Source organism: Lycorma delicatula, chromosome 1 (assembly GCF_047948215.1).
Source record: "Lycorma delicatula isolate Av1 chromosome 1, ASM4794821v1, whole genome shotgun sequence".
In the NCBI taxonomy this organism is placed as follows: domain Eukaryota; kingdom Metazoa; phylum Arthropoda; class Insecta; order Hemiptera; family Fulgoridae; genus Lycorma; species Lycorma delicatula.
Window position 1 is genome coordinate 290,128,800 of NC_134455.1, and position 24,829 is coordinate 290,153,628.

Sequence of the window (24,829 nt, forward strand, 5' to 3'; positions counted from 1 at the left end):
TTTAATATTTAGGTAATAGAATATTAATCTTACAAAAATAAAAGTTTTCTATCGTGGTTAAAAAAGTAACAGCTTAAAACTAATTTTAGTGTATTCTGACTAGCCTTCATTTTTTATTACAAATATACATTTTATATAGTGCCACACTTAATGTGCTCAATAAAAAAAAAAAAAAAATAGAAAAAGAGAGTTTATCAGTCGAATTATTTTGTCAAGATATAAAAAATTAATACGACAAGTGTTTCAAAATCCTTACTACAATGTTGTTTTGTTTTCAACCTGTAATAAGTACTTTCGCAGTATATATCACTGTCAGGATGAATTTAATTATACATTTAAACATTATTTTATTATACTAGAAAGAACAAACATGTTCTTTCAGTTATGTCTGACTAAAAATTACTAGAGCATGTTTGATATCTTTAATTTTAATTAAAGTAAATTATAAACTCTACAGAATGTTTAAGAATGAATTGAGCTATTTTCTGATGAACTAGTATATGAGTACACTACGATTAATTTATACTCACAACAGGGAAAAATGATTGATGAAATTGTAAGTAATTGAAAATATTTATTAATTTATTCTGCTTCTACTACATGTTTTTATAGAATATTAATCAGTTATTAGTAAAAAGAAATTGTATCAAGATCATCCATCAGTTATTATCTGAGAATTACTATTTTCTTTTTTATTTCTTGAAAAAAATCAAAAATTTCAAAATACATTATCATTAAAAATAATTATGATTAACAGCTAAGATGATTTTTTAATTTTCTAATTATAGTAAAACCGTTTATTTCTAAAAGAAAATTATAATCAAACTAATTCTTAGTATGACAGTTTTAAAAATAATTTTTATTTGCTTTCAAATATTATCGTTTTTTAAATCTTATTAAGATTAAATTATCTTATTAAGATAATTAATCTTATTAAGATTAAGAATAAATTTCAATTTTTTTTATATATAAGAAGCTAAGACCTGACTATTATTCCACAGAGTTTTACATGAAATGAAACAATTATGGAAATCATTGCTTTGAATGTATCACTAATTGAGTAGAGCTAATAACCTACAATGAAATAAAATGTACGTATAGGTCATCATTCTACATTAAAAAACCTCACTCTTAAGAAGTTATATTCTTTGTAAATATTATTTTTTTAAATAAGATTTTCAGCATTATCAATTTTTTTTTTTTTTTTTTACTTTTATATCTTATTTAGTTTTTTTGCAGGGTTCTAATTTTTTGTTTTTTTATAATCATTTGTTGTAAAATACTGGCCGATTATAAAAATATCTGATAACAATGTTGTTGTAATGCTTTTCTGGCATTGGTTATTTATTCTTATACAGTGGAAAAATAATTACAAATGAAAAAGTTACGAAGATTTGTTCTTTGGGGTGGGGGGGTAATTTTTGATAAAACTTTTTATTTATTTTTATATTATTATTTATTCATTTTTTTCTGCTCCCACCTCCAAAATTATCTACCAAGAAAGTTTTTTGATTTTCCTGTGCATACTATGTTAAATGGAAGAAAATAGAAAAAAAATTCACTAAAAAATATACAACCAATAAAATGTTATCTAACATTTCATTTTTATGGATGGGAGGCTGAATTGTGATGAAATTTTATTGTAATTTCATTTTTTTTTGTTTGTTTAACCTCCGGGTCCGCAGTCAATTAATTCTTTCCGCAGAGGATGAGATGAGTGTTTTGTAGCGTGTATGAAAAATGCCATGCCTGACCGGGATTCGAACCCAGGACCTCCAGGTGAAAAGCCGAGCGCTACCACTCGCGTCACGGAGGCCGACATTGTAATATTATTAATAAAAGTTATTTAATTAAAAGTTTCTAATAATATTAAAAGTTTAAATAAACCAGAAAAAAAATGAATAGTTTTCAATTTTGATCAGCCCGCCTGCCGTAATAGTGCCCACAAAGTATTTTTTGGGACACTTGCAATACTATTATGCCTAGGAAAACATTAAAAATTTTTGTTAAAAAATACAATAAATAAAATAATATTTTTTTTTTATTTTTGTGGAAGGGGGAATTGTTTAAAAAACCTTTTTTTAAAAATGGTAAGATAAGCAAGTATATATGAACTGAGCTTAATATAAAGTGGGGTTATATAAGTGAAAGTTTTGAAAATTGACTCCAAAACCCCTTCATTCCCTTGAGTTACTGACTCCAAAATTTTACCAATTATATTTATACTTGAGTGTGAAAAATTTCATCAAGATAGGTTTATCTATTTAAATGTTATAAAGCTACAAACACACCTTCACACATACATACATACATACATATATATATATATAAATATTACTCCAACTTTTGGGGGTTTTTGGGGTTTCTTCGGTGATGAAACATCGAGAAATGCAAAACCTCACACCCTATTTTTTGACTAATTACCATATTTTCTTCTTGCAGAATAGCTCTAGAGCTGTGATGCAAGGAAAATATAATATACATTAAATTAATTCAGTTTTCTAATCTCTAATTCAATTCTTCAGGATTTTATCTAATCTGAAACTTCTTTTTAAGGATTTTTAATTTTAAAATGTAAATTAAAATTACAAATACATAACTGTAAATTCTATAAAATTTAAGATAAAATTCACAAAATAGTAACACAAATTATTTTTCCGAAATCTGAAATATGACACTGATTTATACATTGTTTATCTGAAAAATAAATACAATGGTAGTGACAAGATAGTAGTTATGAATATTTTCATGCAATAAATAAGTAAGAATTTAGTCACACATAAATTTATGATGGACAAATTCTCTATGATCATATTAGAAGAAAGAAAATAAAACTGGTTATAAAATTACTTTTATAAAGAAAGTATTTGACTTACTACATTTGCTTTTTAAAATTTTGCTATGTCTTAAATTATTTATTTACTATCAAACTTGTCAAACTTCCTCTATGAATCATGAGACCTTGCCGTTGGTGAGGGGGCTTGAGTACTCAGTGATACAGAAGGTGCAACCACATTGGAGAGGAATCTGTTGAGAGCCAGACTAAGGAATGATTCCTGAAAGAGGACAGCAGCTCTTTCAGTAGTTGTTAGGGGCATAAGTCTGGACGACTTAAACGGCGATATCAACATCACTCAGTCCTCTGAGAACTGCGCAGCTGTTCAATGCAATGGAAAGTGCAATGGAAAACTACAACTGCTTTTTTTCCCCCAAAAATGTAGCTCTCTGCAGTTTCATATAGCAATGATGGAGGCGCCTTCCTTGCTAAAATATTCTGGAGGTAAACTAGTCCCCCGTTTGGATCTCCGGTTGGGGACTACTAAGGAAGGGGTCACCAGAAAATTAAAAAATAACATTCTATGAGTCGGAGCGTGGAATGTTAGAAGTTTAACAAAGGTTGGTAGGTTAGAGGATTTAAAGTGGGATAGAGGATTTAAAGTAAATGTAGATGTAGTAGGAATTAGTGAGGTTCAGTGGGAAGAGGAAAACAACGTTTGGTGAGGTGATTTTAGAATAATTAACTCAGCTTCAAATAATGGGCAGGCAGGAGTAGGTTTCGTAATAAACAAGAAGATAGGGAAGAGAGTAGAGTATTTCAAAATGTATAGTGATAGATGCATTGTAATAAGGATAAAATCAAAACTTTAACTGACAACGATTGTTAATGTTTATATGCCTACAAGCGCCCTTGATGATGATGAGGTAGAGTGTGTGTATGAAGAAATTGATGAAGCAATTAAACACATAAAAGGAGATGAAATTTAATAATAGTTTGAGATTGGAATGCAAGCATTGGAAAAGACAAGGAAGGAAATATAGTGGGTGAATGTGGGCTGAGTAAAAGGAATGAAAGAACGGCCGACTTATAAAGTTTTGCATGAAGTATAATTTAGTAATTGCCAACACCCAGTTTAAAAATCATAATAGAAGAATAATATACACTTAAAAAAAGCCAGGCGATACTGCAAGGTATCAGATAGATTATATCATGGTTAAGCAAATATTTAGGAATCAACTAGTTGACTGCAAAACTTACCCTGGAGCAGACATTGATAGCGACCATAATTTGGTGATAATGAAATGTAAATTGGGATTTAAAAACTTGAAGAAAAGATGTCAGATGAATCTGTGGAATTTAGAGAAGCTTGAGGAAGAGGAGGTAAAGAAGATTTTTGAGGAGGACATCGCAAGAAGTCTGAGTAATAAAGATAAGGTAGAAAATGTAGAAGAAGAATGGGAGAATGCTAAAAAGGAAATTATTAAATCAGCAGAAGCGAACTTAGGCGGAATAAAGAGAACTGGTAGAAAACCTTGGGTTTCAGATGATATATTGCAGCTGATGGATGAACGTAGAAAATATAAGAATGCTAGTGATGAAGAAAGTAAAACGAACTACCGACAATTAAGAAATGCTATAAACAGGAAGTGCAAACTAGTGAAAGAAGTGTGGATTAAAGAAAAGTGTACAGAAGTGGAAAGACAAATGAACATTGGTAAAATAGACAGAGCATACAGGAAAGTTAAGGAAAATTTTGGGGTACATAAATTAAAATCCAATGTGTTAAACAAAGATTTATAATACGAAAGGTAAAGTCGATAGGTGGGTGGAATATATTGAAGAGTTATAAGGAGGAAATGAATTAGAAAATATTGTTATAGAGGAAGAAGAGGAAGTTGAAGAGGATGTAATGGGAGAAACAATACTGAGATTTGAATTTAAGAGAGCATTAAAAGATTTGAATGGCAGAAAGGCTCCTGGAATAGACGGAATACCTGTAGAATTACTGTGCAGTGCCGGTGAGGAGGCGATTGATAGATTATACAAACTGGTGTGTAATATTTATGAAAAAGGGGAAGTTTCGACAGACTTCAAAAAAAGTGTTATAGCCATGACACCAAAGAAAGCAGGAGCAGATAAATGTGAAGAATACAGAACAATTAGTTTTAGTCATGCATCAAAAATCTTAACTAGAATTCTATACAGAAGAATTGAGAGGAGAGTGGAAGAATTGTTAGGAGAAGACCAATTTGGTTTCAGGAAAAGTATAGGGACAAGGGAAACAATTTTAGGCCTCAGATTAATAGTTGAAGGAAGATTAAAGAAAAACAAACCAACATACTTGGCATTTATAGACCTAGAAAAGGCTTGCGATAATGTAATCTGGAATAAAATGTTCAGCATTTTAAAAAAAACTAGGGTTCAAATCCCCTAGAACAATTGTTGACATTTACAGGAACCAAACAGCAACAGTAATAATTGAAGAACATAAGAAAGAAGCCATAATAAGAAAGGGAGTCCGGCAAGAATCCCTATCCCCATTACTTTTTACTCTTTACATAGAACTAACAGTTAATGATGTTAAAGAACAATTTAGATTCAGAGTAACAGTACAAGATAAGGATGCTACGATTTGCTGATGATATAGTAATTCTAACTGAGAGTAAAATAGATTTAGAAGAAACAATAAAAGTCATTGATGAAGTCCTACGCAAGAACTATCGCATGAAAATAAACAAGAAGAAAACAAAAGTAATGAAATGTAGTAGAAATAACAAAGATGGACCACTGAATGTGAAAATAGGAGGAGAAAAGATTATGGAGGTAGAAGAATTTTGTTATTTGGGAAGTAGCGTTATTAAAGATGGATGAATCAGGAGCGATATAAAATGCCAAATAGCACAGGTGAAATGAGCCTTCAGTCAGAAATATAATTTGTTTACATCGAAAATTAATTTAAATGTCAGGAAAAGATTTTTGAAAGTATATATTTGGAATGTTGCTTTTCATGGAAGTGAAACTTGGACAATGTGAGAATCTGACGATCTTGGAGTATCTGAGAAGAAAAGATTAGAAGCTTTTGAAATGTGGTGCTGTAGGAGAATGTTAAAAATCAGATGGGTGGATAAAGTGACAAATGAAGAGGTGTTGCGGCAAATAGATGAAGAAAGAAGCATTTGGAAAAATATAGCTAAATGAAGACACAGACTTATAGGCCACATATTAAGGCATCCTGGAATATTATATGCTTTAATATTGGAGGGACAGGTAGAAGGAAAAAATTGTGTAGGCAGGCAACATTTGGAATATGTAAAACAAATTGTTAGGTTGTAGGATATAGGGGGTATACCAAAATGAAATGACTTGCACTAGAAGGGCAAGTCATGCCGTTTGATGCAGCTTGGAGAGCTGCACCAAACCAGTTAAATGACTAAAGACAAAAAAAAAATCAAACTTGACAAAATTTGAATTAAATTATGTTACACATAATTAGAACATAAAAAATTTTGAAAATCAAATCTAATACTACAAGCCTTTTTAAACAATTTAGTGAAAACCACAATATTGTAGAGTATTACATAAACCCTTAATTCAGGATCATGATAAGGCCTAGAACAATTTCAACTACAAATTTAACTACTGGTTTTAGTGCACCTCACAAGTGTTAGCAAACACTCAATAGTGTTCCTAAAATTACTTAAGTCTCAAAGGATTAGACTCAAAAGGTTCATTTCTGATTCACTGTATATATTAATATGTTAAATTGAAATTGGTATATCATTAGTGTATGCAGTACAGCAGGGGATAGGAACCCCAGATGGCACAGAATGTGCCATTTATAGAAAAATGTTTGGGAACTTCTTTGATTTTTGTGAAAGATGACCATAATTTTATGGTGTACAATATTCAGTTATTTGAAAGTATTTCTGAATATTTTCTTATTCCTATGAGCACAGTGACAAAAACTCAAACATCAATGGTACATTTTTCTTTCATGAAAATCAATTTAAAGTGATGAGAGACGCATCTTTCAGCTTCTGATTACATTGGTACAGAACCCTTTAAAAATGATAAGAGATTTTTGCCTTTTTTATTCCTTTGAAAATTCATAATTTTTATTTAAACTTTATTCCTTCTGTTTCTGATAACCATCATTTTTACAAGTAGAATCAAAAATTCATGTTCTACTGTACAGATAGAAAATATTCTATGTAAATGAACAGATACATGAATGTCAAGAACATTTGATTTTCAGGTTAATAACCTGAAGAATATTTAAACTTCAAAGAGTTATAATAAAAAGTTAAATAATAAATAATAATATTATCATAAGTTATAATAAAAGTTAGGTATACTAAAAGGTTTTGTAAGTAGTTGTATATTAAAATAACATAAAAACTGATTTTACAAATACAAATAAAAATGAGCTCTTTTAAACATATTTTTCAAATGTCAATTTAAGAAAAAGTAAATAAGCAATGAGAAATAAATGGGAAATTCTCAAAATAATAATAATAATAATTTACACTATATGAAGGTGTTAAACAAAATGGTTTTTCCATTCTATTTATTGTTCATATTTGTTATTGGACTGACCTTGTTCTATGCAATCATAATTCATATTTTTAACATTCATGGTCTGTTAACTGCTCAACTTGATTATAAATATCTGTTTAAAAAAAAATAATTTCCATTGTATTATTATAAAATGCAAGTTAATAAAACTTGACGTAATGATTTTGGCATAGTACATGAAATATATATTACTGTATAACACTTTGTGAATAACTACCTATATAAAGATAATATAATTAGAATAGTTTCATTTCTTAATAAAAGTAAAAATAATTCATGTAAATATAACAATTCCTTAATGTAATACCAGTAATGGATGTACATCCATTACTGGAAATGTAGTACCTTAGAATGTAGTACATTTTATTTCTAAAAGTAGAATAATTTCTTTTCATTCATGTCTAAAATCATACCTGAAAAGTATCAGTATTGTGAAAGAAGGAAATACAGATTTTATTGTATTTTCAAAACCATTTTGGTAAGAATTTGTTAATTTTAATTAGTTTGCAACTGTAAGAATAACTGAGAGCTGTAAGAATAACTGAAGAAATAAATCATCAAAAAAACAGATTAACAAAAACCATATGAAACAGAAGAAAATAAAGCTAAAGAATAACAAATAAAGAAACAGAAACATTAAAACTTTGAAATCATGTAACAGATTCTCAGACTAAGTGTGGTTTTCTCTTAAACCAGTATTGCAATTAATATCATTCAAGAACTGTGCAAATGTTCTTTTGTCATGCCTAGTGTTCAAGTGCTATTTCAAATGGGGTTCTGTAGGTGAAGGTAAGAAAGTTAAGGAGGATATTAAGGAGAAAGAAAATATCTGCTTTAAAAAGTTGAAGAAATAAACAAGAATAGTCATTAGCAATCATAACTAAAATGGTTCAGGGAGGAAACATAATATACTAAATACAAACTAATATGTCTTCTTTTTAGAACAAATTAATTTTTATAATTCTAACTTTTCCACGTTTATGTTTATTTTGCCTTAATTTTTATTACAAAAATCCATAAATATATATTTGATGTATCAGAAATAGTTAATATTTAACATTTGCATACTTTTGAATTGAAGTAGTAGCCACTTTGACTTTCATCATAAACACAAATACAGTTTTAATTATAAACATGTAGAAAATGTTTATGAAACTTACTAAAAGGGAATAAATGGTAGAAGTACATAAAATATTTAAAACTGAGGATATATAGAAAAATTAATTTTGCATTTTCGATTGAATTACTATGACTAATATTAATTATTTCCTTTGAGAGTATAAATTTTAAGAGGACATTACTATATCTTAAACATATTAAGTATGTACTCTGAAGTATATACTAGTACCATTAATGAAGTATATTAATATTATACTTATTATATAATGTAATTACAACGACAACAACAATGTAAATAAAACAATAACAGTAATAATTTTAACTGGATCACCCTCTCTTCTACTTTTCAATGGTAGTGGGTTGAAAACTTATATACTATACTTATATTGACCAATCAATATAAGTATAATAGAATAAAAAATTAATTTCATTGTTTATAGAGTTGTAGTTTTAGAAACTGACATTCACACAATACAGTGCATTTTTTTTTTTGTATGAGTGGTATGTGTTTCCCTAAGCTAACAGGCCTGTCGTTAAAGAAGAAAAAAATTGTTTATTTAAAGGAACATTTAGACAGATTTTACTGATTGTGTTATTGTACATGCAGTAAATTCTATTTCTCATTTATATTGCCTTAAAACTTCTTTATCAGCTTTTTGAAGTTTATCATTTCAACAATTCATTTTTACACCAGGTATCACAATTATATTATTACATAATGTTAATTTAATAATTTTTTTATGAATTTAAAATTATTTTTTGTTCTATACAACAATTGTGTAACATTATATTTCACCAGATTACCTTTGGTGTCTTTATCTTCAGTTGGTGATTTTGAGTTAAATTTTCAGACTAATATACAAACATATATAACATACATATAAAACATGCAGACATATAAAACTATCTGATATATATATATATATCAGACAGTTTTAAAAAGAAAAATTTATCTGCTCCATTGTATTCATTGCAACTTTTACTTACATTCCATCTACCATTATCATTTTCATTATCTTACACAATTTGTCATCTTAACTATTATCATCTTTATCAATGCATGATTTGGCAAAAAAAAAAAAAAAAAAAATAAATAAATACATTTGCTGTTCACTGAGTGAATAACAGGTATTTAAATTTTAGAAATAGTTAGAGATATAACTTTATCTGACAGGCACCAGGTCACTAGTTCATCTTTTATTACAACCATCTGATACAGAAAACAATCACCAAACTCTTGGGCAGAAATGCTATCCCACCAAAAAAAAAAAATCTACTGCCTATCATTCATTCATCTGTATGTCAATGTGCTGTCAAATTGAGCTATTGAGATGCGTTATACAACCCCTAAATACCTATCAGAGAAGAAGGTATCAGATGTAAGGAAAGAGAGACATTATAGAGAGAATGTATGTATTTCCTTATACATATCTAATAACAATATCGTGTTTTTTTTTTGTATTTTATACAATAACATAAAATAGAAAATAAGATTTTTTTATCTTCAGTCCATAGTCTTTTTTCATTCTATTTTTATATTCAGTGGTCCACCTTCTTTATTTCTACTGCATTTCATTACTTTCATCTTGTTCTTGTTTATTTTCATGTGATAGTTCTGGCATCAGAATTCATCTGCACAATTTGTTTTTTCTTCTAAAGATTTTCTTTTTTTTCTTTCTAAATCTTCTCAGCTAGAATTACTATATCATCAGCAAATTTTAGCATCGTTATCCTTTCACCTTGCACTGTTACTCCGGTTCTAAGCTGTTCTTTAATATCATTAACTGCAAGTTCTATGTAAAAATTAAAAATTAATGGGGATAGGGACCATCCTTGTCTGACTCCCTTTTTTATTACTGTTTCTTTCTTATGCTCTTCGATTATTACTGTTGCAGTTTGGTTCCTGTAAATGTTAGCAGTTGTTCTTCTATTTCTATACCCTAAATTTTTACAATGCTAAACATTTTATTTTACGTTATCAAATTCCTTTTCTAAGTGTATAAATGCCATTCATGTTGGTTTGTTTTTCTTTAATCTTTCTTCTACTATTCACTTCTTCCACTCTCCTGTACAGGAGATTCTATTGATTCTAGTTAAGATTTTTGATGTGTGAGTAGTTAAGCTAATTGTTCTCTATTCTTCACATTTATCTGCTCCCTCCTTTTTTTTGACAATAACACTCTTTTTGAACTCTGTGGAACTTCCACTTTTTTGTAAATATTACACACCAGTTTGTATAATCTATCTATCACTTCCTCACCTGCACTGCACAGTAAGTCGGCAGGTATCTTGTTTATCCCAGGAGCCTTTCTTCCATTCAAATCCTTTAATGCTCTATTAAATTCAGATTTAAGAATTGTATCACTCTTTTCATCCTCTTCGAGTTACTGTATAATACCAGTTTTAGAGACCAGCCTGGCAGCTGATGAGCTGTGCATCTGCGGGGAGGTCCAGTCGAACAAACACATGATGTTTGACTGCCCAGCTCTTGGGAGGGGGGGGGGCAGAACTCAGGCCACCCTGGAACTTAGCTAGATTTTAACTTATTTCCACCAAATTCTCCTTAACGTTCCAGTATGCTCCATGTATTTTACCAATGATCATTTCTCTTTCCATTTCTTTTGCCCAGCTTGTATTCACCCACAATATTTCCTTCCTTCCCTTTTCTGATGCTTGCATTCCAATCTCCAACTATTATTAAATTTTCATCCCCTTTTATGTGTTTAATTGCTTTGTCAATTTCTTTGTATACACACTCTTACCTCATTATCATGGGCACTTGTAGAAGACGTTAACAATTGTTGTCGGTTTAAATTTTGATTTTATCATGATTACAATGATTCTATCACTAAGGTTGTTGAAATACTCTACTCTCTTCCCTATATTCTTGTTCATTACAAAACCTACTCCACCTACCCTTTATTTGACGCTGAGTTAATTATTCTAAAATCATCTGACCCAAAGATGTTTTCCTCTTCCTATCAAACCTTGTTAATTCCTAGTATATCTACATTTAACCTACCTATTTCCCTCTTTAAATTTCCTAACCTACCAACCTTTTCAGACTTTTAACATTCCACGCTCCGACTTGTAGAATGTTATTTTTTAATTTTCTGGTGATCACTTTCTTAGCAGTCCCCACCTGGAGATCTGAATGGGGGACTAGTTTACCTCTGAAATATTTTACCAAGGAAGGCACCTTCATCTTTGTTACATGAAAATGCAGAGAGCTACATTTTTTGGGGAAATAAAACAGCTGTAGTTTGAATTGCTTTCAGTTGTGCAGTACTCAGAAGATTGATTGATGATATGGCCTTTAAGTCTTCCTGACTTATGCCCTTAACAGCTACTGAAAGAGCTACTGCCCTCTTTCAGGAATCATTCCTTAGTCTGACTGTCAACAGATACCACTCTGATATGGTTGATCTTCTGTCCAGCTACTCTGTGTCGCTGAGCATTTCAATTGGCAAGATCTTGTGATTCATAGAGGGGAAAAAATAATAATATGCTTCAAAAAAGATTTACAAGAGATTTTACTTAAAATCTAAACCTATATGGCCATTTTTTTTAATGTTTTTAAATACATCTATATCTTAGCTGTGTTTGAAATTGTATTTTGCTACAACACTGAACAGTTATGGCAACTGATTGGAAATAATGCTAATAACTAACGTTGAAATAATTAAATAAACAAATAGATTTTAAACATCCAATAAATATCTCAAACGTTGTTTTTTTAGGACATAGCTTTTTCATTCTAATTATCCCACAAAATATTAATTTCATCAATTTTTTACAATATTTGTGTTTTTATGTATTGCTTTAATTAATATTACTACTTTTATAATTTAATTTTTTAAATTTAGTTTGTAGATCGTTTGTTCTGAAAGATATATTATTAAATAAAAAATGTACATTTTTAGTAAATAATTACATTAAAATGTGTGCATATAAAACTATTGTTATCTATTTATATAGGTAAGATAGAAAAATATTATCAGAATAATTAATCTTTACTCAGAAACTCATCAGTCAGTGTAATTTTGTAATTTGCGTTAATCACGAACTTGATTTTATTCATAGATCAGCATTATATAATAAAATTTACTTTTGTATAAAATAATAAATTATTAAGACTCATGTTCTAAACATATGAGTATAAGCTTCAAAAAGATCTTTTGAAAGACATAATTCAATAAGAAATGAATGGGCGTTATAAATAATTTATTATTTTATAAAATAATTTATAATTAAAAATTTTCTGACCCCCAACTGATAGTACAAAATTGAACAGTTTGATATAGAAGTAATGCTTGCTAGATAGGTTTTTTGTTTAACTATCAATGCATAGACATTCAGATAAGAGCAGTAAAATATAGAGCTAATCTAATGCTAACATTCATTTCAAGTACTGTAAGTTTGAATATGAAGTTATTGAAGTTCTAATTTTTTTTCTCAGCACTTCCTAAGGACATAGAAATGAAGATGCTGTTTTGAAGTGACAAAATTTTACAACTGTATTTTAGAGCATGCAGTGTTCAATTTTCAATTTATATTTTATTTTCTTGATAGAAGGATAACTTCTCAGTGTTATTCTAAATAATAATGTAAGGTGAAATTATTTTTTATCCAGCTTATTGATTTTCATATGCATTAGATATTACAAGTATAACATTTAATTTAATTATAAGAAAATAATTTTGATTCAGATCAAATGTTGATAAAAATTCTTATTTATTATTACAGCCACCAATGAATGAAAACAGAGTTAAATTAGTTAAAGAAGCATTTAAGAAGATGGATCGCACTGGTGATGGAGTAATTACTATTGATGATTTGAAGAATGTATATTCTGTTCAAAACCACCCAAAATACCGTAGTGGTGAAGAATCAGAAGAATCCATCCTAATGAAGTACCTTGCAAACTTTGAAAAAGGTGGTAATGTAGATGGAAAGGTATGAAATCAAAATTTTATCGTTAAAATTCCTTTCAGTCTCTTATGTATAATATGGGTAAAACTTTTAACAGAATCTTTCTCTCTCTTTTGTTTCTCAGTTTACATATATCAGAGGTATATTAGGAGAGCATAATTAATAATTATTTAAATCAATGTGCATTAAATTTGTAAAATTTAAGTGTTGTAATTTATAACATAAATTTTAAACAAGATTTATAATGCATTTAAAAAATGACATTTACTTGTTACGCCTAATTAAAGCAATATTAAACAAATATATTCTCCCCATTAGTAAAAAGTAGGAAGAATTATGGAATTAATTTTACAAATAAACAGAAGTACTATTTTTTTTTTTTTTTTTTTTTTTTTTTTTTAATAAAATAAAGTTTAAGATTGTGATTAACTTCTCCTAATATAAATTTTTTGACTTAAATATTGCCAAAAAATGTATATTTACAGTGCTAGTTACATTTTTACTTAATTTCTTTATATTAAAGAGAGAGTGAAATTAAATCATTTTGCATTCTCATGTTTATTGGGTTTATATATAGTACTAGCCGACCTGGCAATGCTTCGCTATTGCTAGATTTGAATATATATATATATATATAGATTAAACAAACACAAATTAAAGTTTGATAAAACATTAAAAAACTGAACATTATGGAACCTCACAAAATTTAACCTTTCCTTTTATCCCTCTTCCAATCTTCACCCCTGCCCCTCTTTAAGTTTCCTTTTTTCCCTTCATCCCTTTTTTGCAAAACTATTTCTTTTCATGTAACTAATATATATTCTGAATATGAGCCAAACTGGACCATAAATACAATTTTTTTAAATATCTTGATCCCAGCATCACCTAACATGTCCATTCTTTTGACAAAATATTTATTTTCATGTAAATAATATATATGAAAAAATATCTTATCTAATTTTATCTGAAATGTTTTGCATGATCCTTTTTTCTATAAATTTGCTAGCATTACTTTATATTTTTTATTGAAAGTTATTTAGAAAATAGCCTTAATGATTATTAAATATTTAAATATTTCCATTATTTTTATCAAATTAAGTCTGATTTGTATAAAACCTATGTATCATTGCTGAGGATAATATTGAAGTAGAATGTTTGTAAATCTTTCTTATTGGATAGGGGTTCGTTACCTCAACCTTACCTCATCCTTAAAAATAATTATATTCAGTACACAACACTATATATGTTGAGTATGATGAACCTTTATTCTTGTCTAGGCCCTCTATACTCTCAGTTTCTATAGGCTACAATATTGGCTCCTTCTCATGAAACTGCATGGCATTATATTTATAAACTTTTAATTACACAGATTCTTTGATAAAACTTGATAATATTAAAACTCCATAATATTAACATATTTAGTCAAATTAAAATAAAACAAAAAATTGAATAAAGAAAATTAGGGCAAAAATGTTATCACAATAAGAAACATTTGAGTACCAGACAAAAGAAATATTACATTCCTAAAAATGTTAGGTAAACATGAAGTAATGTTGAGCATTAATGATGATGCAAGTATGATTATGATTATGATAATATGAAAATGCGGGATGAAAACGCTTTCTAGGTTGACTCAGGGACAGTCGCCCCTCCATAACACAAATTGTGACGTGACTTGATTTACTTTTATTCTCCACTTTGCTAGCTACTTGCCAATCAGGTCTACGCCAATCGAAGCTTTCCCAAGGCTGGGTGAGGGTCTTCATCAACAGCCAGGATCACTGTTTTATCAGCAATTGAGGTGATGGTTAAATAGTCCAGAGCCAGAAGTCTGCAGTGAAAATTAAGTACAGGAGTGGTCCAAAAATAGCCCTAACAAACCTCCAATCTAATGTCAAAAAATCCAGATAACTCATCGTTGCACCTGACCTTGGAAAAACACTCATCAAAATTGTTCTGCAAGACCAAATAGAAAGGTTGAGGAAGTCTGTATTTTAGTTTATGAGGCAGCTAGACTTTGTCAAATACCTGCTGAACATCCGTGAAGACCACCAAGCAAAACCTCTTTTCTTCCAGACACTTGGTGATGACTTTCACAGCCTATGTGTCTGTTAAGTGGTAGAATGTCCACTTTTGAAACCAAATTGTTGATCTGGAGTAATATTTTCTCACACAAAGGTTGGTCACAGTTTACTAAGAAATAGCTTTGCAAACAATAGAATCAGTAGAAGGCTTATCCGTCTGTAGAAAGACACATCCTGAGTAGGCTTACCTGGATTTGGAATAATGCATTTTGAGATGCCTTCCATATCACATCACTTATTAAGAAAATTAAATTGTTAATATATGTAAAAAAAAAAAAGAATGATACCCTCCATTAATATTTTCTGTTGTTTTTTATGTTAACAGCTTACAGAAGAGGAGTTCATGAATTATTACTCTGGAATAAGTGCATCAATTGACAATGATGCATACTTTGATTTAATGATAAGGCAAGCCTTTAAAATATAATCAAACTAATACTCAGGGAAACCTAATTTATTACTATTAATGTAATCATAATAAATTATTTTTGAATTAATAAATTAATATTTAAGATTAAAAAACTTTTCATAAAATATTTTAAATAATGTAGTAAATTTATATTAACAAAAATTTCTTTTTTTTTTTGCAACATTTTAGTTGGAAGGAGTGTTTTATTTTTTCATACATATTTTTTGATCAAGTTTGATGTGATAAGAAAAGATATGCTGCCTTTAAAAAGATTTTGCTGTCATTAATTAATGTGTGCTATAAATTTATGAAATATTTTTTTATATACTATTTAATTATAAACATTTCTTTTATGTTTTAATAAAGCTTGTTTAATAATACTGTCAGATTTTTTTACCTTTTTCAGTTATTTTTCCTTAGACTCCTCCTAATTACATATATGTAGCACATGATTTAATTGCTCATAAAATATAAAAAGAAAATGTAATGAGAGTATGCTACAAATGTGGAGTAAATAAAAAAGAGGTGATAACAGATGATTCACAGATTTATTGGATAATTTCAGATAATAATTCAATAAAAAATTCAGGAAGTTTTTATTGTTTGGGAGGACTAAGTACAAGAGAATAAACTGCAACCCTCACAATATGATTAACCTTACAAAACCTAAAAATTTTAAGCACTACCTTGTGAAAGTAAAAGGCTATGAATTGAATGAGGCAGCTTTTTATCAACTGGTTCTTGTAGATTTAAAGTTAAATAATATTACGAGCATTTTCCCCTAGTAATGATAACTGAATAGCATTTTTGGCTAGTGATCATAGCAACTGAAGAAAAATAAGCTCATAAGAAACTCACAAGAGTTATCATGTTCTGTAAAAAATTTGGTAATTTTGATACTTCTAAAAGAAGTTTATAAAATAGACAGATTTTTTTTTTATTATTTCATTTATCTGAAATTTTATTATTTTTAATTTGTTGAGTAAATTAGAATGCAATTTTTCATTAAAAAATTAAAGTAATCTAGCATCAAACCGTTTAAACTTAATTAGATGTATTTTTTAACAAGGCAATAAAATTTTGACTGTATTGAATAAAAATTGCTTATTATGTTGAGAATACAGTTTAGAGAAAACTTTATACTTGATTGAACAGATGTAAAAGTCTTATTCATGTATACTTACAAAAAAAATTGTCAGTGAAACTACATAAAGTGAATAAGTATTGAAAATTTTCTACCAAATTTATTTTTAAAAATTCTAAAATTGGCTTATTAATAAACATGTTTTTAATTTATACTTAGATCATTTTAGAGAATTGTTGACAGATAAGTAAAAAAAAAAAAAATATAAGTAGTTAGAACACCTCTTGTAAGAATTAGTTTAAATGTAGGAATGTATTTAAACAAGAATTGGATCCATTAATTGACCACGTACTGCTTAAAGAATTTTTCAGGATAAGACTTCTAATAAAAGTTTCGTAGCAAACCTATACACACAAAATTTGATACTGTTTTTATATCATTATAATGTAAAATAGTTTGTTCTATTTAAGAAAATAAAAACAAACACATAAAGGAATTTGTATTAAAATTGTTTAATATAATGATTCTTAGTTTATGGAACCTGGAAATCTGTGCATTTTTAGATCTTGGACCTATTTTGCATCACTACGTTTAGATAATCAAGTGTCATAAAATCTATTTTTTAGTGTTATGGAAGCTCAAAATAGTATGATTTCTTTAAATTTCTTTTCTTTTCTCATTTGGATATAATAATAAAGTTAAGAGAAAAAGGAGACTATTAAATTACAGAGAATGAACCTTGCTAAGTACATCACTCATTCCACACAAAATTTGATTACTTGTATAACATGCTTGATCATGAAGTGATCCATGATCCAGTGTGTAATTTTTAACATCCATTACAACAACAGGAACATAAGATTAAAAAAAAAATCATTATAAGACAGGTCTTTTTGTTTACTTCTCACAGAAAGTACAAAAGATTATCTACATTATTTCAATAAATTAAACATTTTGAAAAATATTTGATATTGGATGAATGTTTATTATTTGATAATGTTTTTGTAATAAAGAGAAATAATTAGGTTTCAGTATGCAATAACATAAAAAATAATAATACCTTTCTTAATTTACTTACTTACACAAACCTTAAAAATAATAATTAATTATGTTGAGGTATGCTCAGATTCCAAAGAAAAAAGGTAATTACCATGAAATATTACTGACTTGAAAATTTCATCATCTGGATCGAAAATCAGTCCTCAAAAATGAATATGCACATTATGATAAAAAATACCTTAAAGATTGTTTGTTTTATTAATAATATCTAAGTTTTCATTAATTCAATCAAAAATGACATAACTTGCACCTGTAATATTAAACACTTAATACAAAAAACCCTATGTAAAATTATCAATTCAATAATACTTTCTATTTTTAATGAGGTACACAACAGCAACTAAATTAAAAATATAAAAAGTACCATTTCATTATTAGTTTGTAAACCTTAAAATATGTTATTCTTGTTCAGATACATAATGAACAGAGTTCTCAAAATTATTAACTTTACGGTGGAAATCGTTTTTATCTCCTACTTAGCACTGGTGAAATCTATTTCCGCCTTTTGGCATACCGAAAAGGATTTTTTATTAACGTATAACTTATTTTATTATTTGACAGTCGACTATTACGAACATAACAACTTTAACTTCAATTTAATTATAATTATACATAAAAAATGATATACATGAATGTTAAATTAATAACTTCATATAATCTCTGATGATGGAGAAGTGACTCCGAAAGCGCCTGGATACTTAATTAAAAATTGTTGGTAAGTGGAAATATTATTTTATATAAAAATATAACATTGGAGTTCACCTTTTTTTCAGAATGTACCCTTCTGATAAAGTTGAAAATTACTGTGCATTATATCATGTTGGGGAAGAAATTAATTTTAAATTTTGTCCAATTCAGTGTCCTAATCTAAAGTTGATATATATACTGTCGGTTAACTATAACGTTCCAGATAAATTCAGTGTCATAATGTATGGCAATATTAATAATTATTTTCTAATGATAATGAGTTTTGTGATGCAATTGTTACTCAGTATGAATAAATGGATTAAATATTTCTGTCTTCCAGCCAATAAGAATTAAAAGTGCCTCCACCCTTATTAAATATATTTTTACTATTTTATCTAGGGATAATTTTCAAACTTTTTCTGCAGTTTACAATGTTTTGGTAATTAACTGCCAAATTGAAGTAACATTATTTATTAGTGAAAATTTACGATTAAATATTGATTACTTTTAATGTTTAACTAGTGATCAATAAAGATGCAATAACAAATTTGAGAACTTGTAAGAATCAAATTAAGAAAATAATTTAAAAAATTAACTGATGAAAAATTAAAATTTTTTTTTTTTTTCAGTGGCCTTCTGAAAAAAGTTACCTTGTCCTTTAACAAACAATACAAGTTTAAAAAAAGTACTAAAGATTATAAAAAATGTTCCACGCTAGATACCTGTAAAATGTATAAATTTATTTATTCTATTAACCTCAAAATTGATTGAAAAATTGAGCAAAAGTTATTAGAACTGCTAAAAGATTACATAATGATAATTTAACATCTTACTCGAAAAATAAATTGGGACTGTGTAGGGAATTATTAAAAATGAAAACGGATCTGGAAATACAAGAAGTTAAATAACTTAACCGAATTAAAAGTGGATTCAGCTTTTCTAATTCACCCCATATTCTTATAGGGAGGTTACTTAATAAATTCTTTTCTGGTATTTCATACAACAATTATATTGATCTCTTTCAAATAAAGTCTAATTTTGTCAATTAAGTGTTATTTTTATTTCTTATTGATACACAAGAAGTTAAAACTTGGGTTTTTTTTTCAGTAAACAAAGAGTAAACATTCAGTTGACGATGATGAAATTTCTGCCAGTATTTTAAAAGAAGTCATATTATTCATCTCGCATAACCGACGAATCTTACATTAATGAAGTATTTTTTAATGGCCTTAGTTATTCCCGTACTTAGGAAAGGTATGCAGTTAATTTACAGAATTATCAGCTAATTTTATTATTGCCCGTATTTTCTAAAGTATTAAAAAAAACAAAAAGCTTTAAAAAATGACAAATTTGTAAAAAGCATAAATATAAAGATAAACTTCATCATGGTTTTTGGGAAAAAATATAGCAAGGTTTCCAAAAAAACGTTGACATATCTATTTCCCAGTTTTAAAAAAATACTTTATCAAGAAAATTTCCTTTAGATTCTCTGCTATCTTAGTAAAAAAACTTGACTTACTTGCGTATTTTTTTCTGATCAAAGAACTTTAATGTGGTTAACAGGAAAATCCGTTTAAAATTAATTGGTTGATGTTGTACCTTACAAAATTTAAAAAGACGTTAAAATTTTATCTTGAAAGAATACACAAGTAAAATATAGATCCCTCACTTGAAGATGTTGACCGCAGAGTGCCACAGTATATATCATAGATTCGTTGCTCTTCTTATTTATTAATAAAATCAAAATTTCATAATCTGACGGGAGTGGTAGAGTCTCGGCCTTTAATACGATGGTCACAGATATTCGAATCCTGCTTAGGCATGACATTTTTCGCGCTACAAATTTTCATCTGGCTAATGGCGATAGCAGCTGAGCCCATAATCTCAAAAAAAAAAAAAAAAATCGGATGGGGCTGTGTCGGGGCGCACGGCCGTTGGTTTAATGTGAAACATTACAGACCTTGGATGAAGTTCCTCCGAGCTGCAGACCGACTAACTTAACTGTAGAGTTAAATGGGAGAGCCAGAATCGTATTTTTTAAAACAAAACTGGAAGTCTCCAATGGAAAATTTTAGTTCCTTCATTTGGCCAATTCTACAGATAAATTGTTCGGTCTGTATGTCAGCGAGTCACTTTTAGTATATTGGATCGAAATAAAAACGAGATGTTCACTGCGTACTAAATTTAATTTTAACATAAAATAGACACATAATGGTACGTGAAATATTTCGACTAATATTCGACGACAGTTTTGTTCAAAATCTGTCTATGATATGAGAATTAAGAGACATAAGACATAATAAGCAGCAATAGAGGTGCTCGCACCGTCGGCGTCGTTTACTGAGCATGCCGTGCCAGCTTTGCGATGCTCCCGAAACAGTCTTGCTCGCTCGGCACCGGACATTGAGGTACCTGTGCATTGCCCATAACTACTTCCCCGTTCCAACGATATGCGTAATTTATATCTCCGGCAGGCTGAGGCTGACATATTGAATTTTTATACTTTTTTACATATTTATATTAATTTTTTACACATAAATATTGTGAAAAGTACATTTATTATTACTTAAATCGATCTATGTCGACAAACTCTAAACACAAACACACGAATCACCGCGCTATCACGTCTAAATCATGCGCTACACTGAATGGAAATGAGCGAGAGCACCAGTTTTGGCCTGTGCTGTGCCCCTCCCCTCTATCGAGCTTACTAGTAACGCAAAGTCATGTCGGCGAGCTGGCCATATAAGTTATAAAATGATACTGTATTTACATCTCTGAGACTAATAGTTTGGGAGTTATTAAGGCAGGATGATATAAACCTTTTCATTACGCTGCAAATTTCTGTTCTGGTACTTGTATGTTTTGGTATGATTTTAAGGACGTTTCACATCGAAAATAAAAATCTTCAAACATTCATTATTTATTAACCTCTTCGCAGATGACATAACTATATTTTATCTGATCATGCACAATACAACTTTTAAACTAACTTTAGAGGAATCTATGAACACACGCAATTGTATTGGATTTTGTTCATTATAAAATGTCTCCATAAGAGAAGAAATGTCATTACAAAACACTAAGGCATTTTCTTCAGAAAAATAGTCTTTAAATTCAGAATTATGATTATGATAAATAAGTACATATGTTTGTATTCTTTTGAAGAAGATTTTCATCCTTTTAGCTGGGCTGCGAGCATTTCAGACTATGTTTTGGATAACTTTAAATCTTGTATGAGATCGTTAAGATTTTTTTGAGTCAGTAAATGAGGCTCAGATGAACTGCTTTGTTCAAAAGTGGTATCACCAGAATCTGTTTCTTTTTCTTTCTTACTTCCATCATACTCTGAATTCTCTTCATCTAATGTCACATGTTCTGGAGGCTTTGGTATGAGCAATTCTTCGCAGTGTGGAACTGGTCCTCATTGTAGAGTGCAAGTTAGTATACACCACTGTATGTTTTGATTTTGACATAATCCCTTTAACATTTTGTTAAGCAGAAATAACAATCAGAAAAGTGTTCTTTGGGTTCCCTCCAAATCATTGGGATAGCAAATGGCATGTGGTGTGTGCCATTTATCCATGGAGTGAGAAACCTAGAACACAATAAACAACAGATATGTAGGGCACAGGCCCTTGATTGGTCCCTGACTTTACAACCAAAATAAAATTCATAACACTTTTAATGGTGTAAGGTTTCACCTTTGGAACTTCAACGTCACTTCACCACATACATAACAAAAATTGTTAGGGTGATTTAAACAAAGTCTAGGTATTTTGTAACTAACTACTAATTAAAAGAAATAAAGTTGTAAATATTTAATACACAATAATTCACACACAAAGCACTCACAATGATGTGTTTACTGGTTCACTACTGTCTCACAACTGGCATCGTTCTGAAGAATGGTTGCTACATCACGTTTGTACATGTCTACACATCTGAACCTGCACAACAGTAGCAACACTACCCTTTGAATTAGCTCATTTGGTTCCATCATATTTACAATGCTCTATGAGCTTTTACTTGACAATGGACAAATGGACGAAAAAACATTTTAAAATATTAAAAAACATTAAAATAACAAAAAACTGTGGGTAATGGAGAAATCTGAATACATATTTGAAAACAGGGTGTAAAACTGCATTAATTACACTTATTGGTACTCATGAGACAAAAATCATGTTGACCAGTGTTATTAATGATCTATCTACTAGTGGTATAAATATACTGTGTACTACAGACCTTTTTATTTTTCTTAAAATATTCTTTCTAAAGACTCTCTTTTCACCTAGTTTTCAAATTTCATAAGTTCACTCGTTCTGAAATTTATTATCTTGTATCTATACTTCATAATCATTAATCTCTAATCACTGTATGAGTAAATAAATAAATAAATAATTATGTATGTAAAGCTTCTGTTTATTTTTAAATTAAAAAAAAACAGAATAAATATTAATTAACAAATGAAAAACCGAACAAAACACTATAAAACGAATATTTTTTACAGATGTTTATAAAAGGAAAATAATTGTTAAATATATTAAGATTGTTTCAGACACTTTAGTCAAAATTGTTAAATTAGCATAAAAAATTCTAAATTATTAAAATCTTTAACTTAGATTGTTTGCAACAGTAACAATGAACTCCTTAAATAATGTTGGATTTGATAAAGTAGTTGTAATGAGCAATCAAGTTAAGAGTTTTGTTAATTTTGTTGTTTTTATTGTATTTATTTTTTGTTATTATTACTACTTGGACTATAGTTGCCTAAAAATATGGGTAATTTTTTTTCATCGTTTCTTTCTTTCATTATTCTATTTATGAATAAATTTTATGTTTAAAAGTAACAGATTATTAAAGGAGAAACTGACTGCATTAATCTGTGTAATTGGTCATAGGTTCAAATGTCAGAACTTTTCCATCAATGAAACAAGTCTAATCTATAATGGACTTCAGCCTTTATTTATAAAAAGAATAAGTAAGTAATATACAATTAATAAACTGAATTATTGGAAAAAAATATTTTTACAATAAACAATGAAGCACAGTTTATTACCTTACAAACTCATTATTGCATGGAAGAGTTTGAAGCACATTTAAACAAAATAATTAATACATTTTTTATTATAATTTTATGGTGAAAATAACAAAATGCTCAACAAATGATAAACAGATTTGTTTAGTCCCAGCATATTTGATACATCTCAGATAAGAAAAAAAGTATTAACTATGTTTATTAATGTGCATTTTTAATTTTATATAAATATGTTTACAGCACATTAAAAAACTGTGAAGCAGTGATTTTCATGTATCTGTCTTTTTCTGTTTAGCCTCTGGAACCACAGTAAGGTATTATTTCAGAGGATGAGTGAGGGAGCTATATATGAATGCAAATGAAGTCTTGTATAGTCTCAGGTCAACCATTTCTGACATGATCTAAGGACAATAAATAGCATAAATTAATAATATGGTAAAAGAAATTAAGATCAAAATACATGGATTCTGTCTTCAAATAATAGGTGTTATAGAACCCCTAAAGTTATTAAGTACTTCTATTACAAGCCTACAGAAAGAAGAGTCAAATGTTGGAAATACAAAATTTTGATTCCAAAACAGGTTATGTATAGCTTAATCTCAATTGAAGAAAATTTTTAGGTGCTAGTTTTCATGCATGGATTTCACACTGTACTGTGTTTCCCCTTTTACATTAGTATTCCTTACAACAGTTTTAGAACATACTTGGAATTTCATCATACATGCATTCAGTAGGTTGTAAAATTCATCCGTGTCTTCTTTATTATCTTCAGTTAGAGCAGAAACTTATAAAAAAATATATTCTTAAATTTCCCTTAACATAACAGATTTTCTTAATTACATTTTTATATTTGATTCTGTTTATGACACACTAGTTCTTAATTGCTAGTATAGTTTCAGCCTGATGTACCCTGTTTCATTGTTCACTGTACAGGGAGGGTTGTAAAATTTTTTACTGACTTCCAGCACTGTGTGATAGATCAGGGTTGTTTAGCTGTATCGTAATTTATCAAAGCAAAGCCACAGATAATGTATTTCCTATCTGTGTTCAGCTTTGCTTG

The 24,829-nt window shown here is 28.8% G+C and overlaps 1 protein-coding gene across 2 annotated transcripts in view; it reads left to right on the top strand.

Moving 5' to 3' along the window:
• Positions 1-16,284, top strand: part of LOC142332709 (calcyphosin-like protein) — a 170,276-nt gene extending 153,992 nt beyond the window's left edge. For both annotated transcript variants that reach the window (XM_075379288.1, XM_075379298.1), the window contains exons 4-5: positions 13,220-13,429; positions 15,815-16,284. In XM_075379288.1, coding sequence (XP_075235403.1) covers positions 13,220-13,429; positions 15,815-15,916 — 312 coding nt within the window. In that variant the 3' untranslated portion in view covers positions 15,917-16,284. The remainder of the gene's footprint in view (positions 1-13,219; positions 13,430-15,814) is intronic.
• The last annotated feature ends 8,545 nt before the right edge of the window (positions 16,285-24,829 follow it).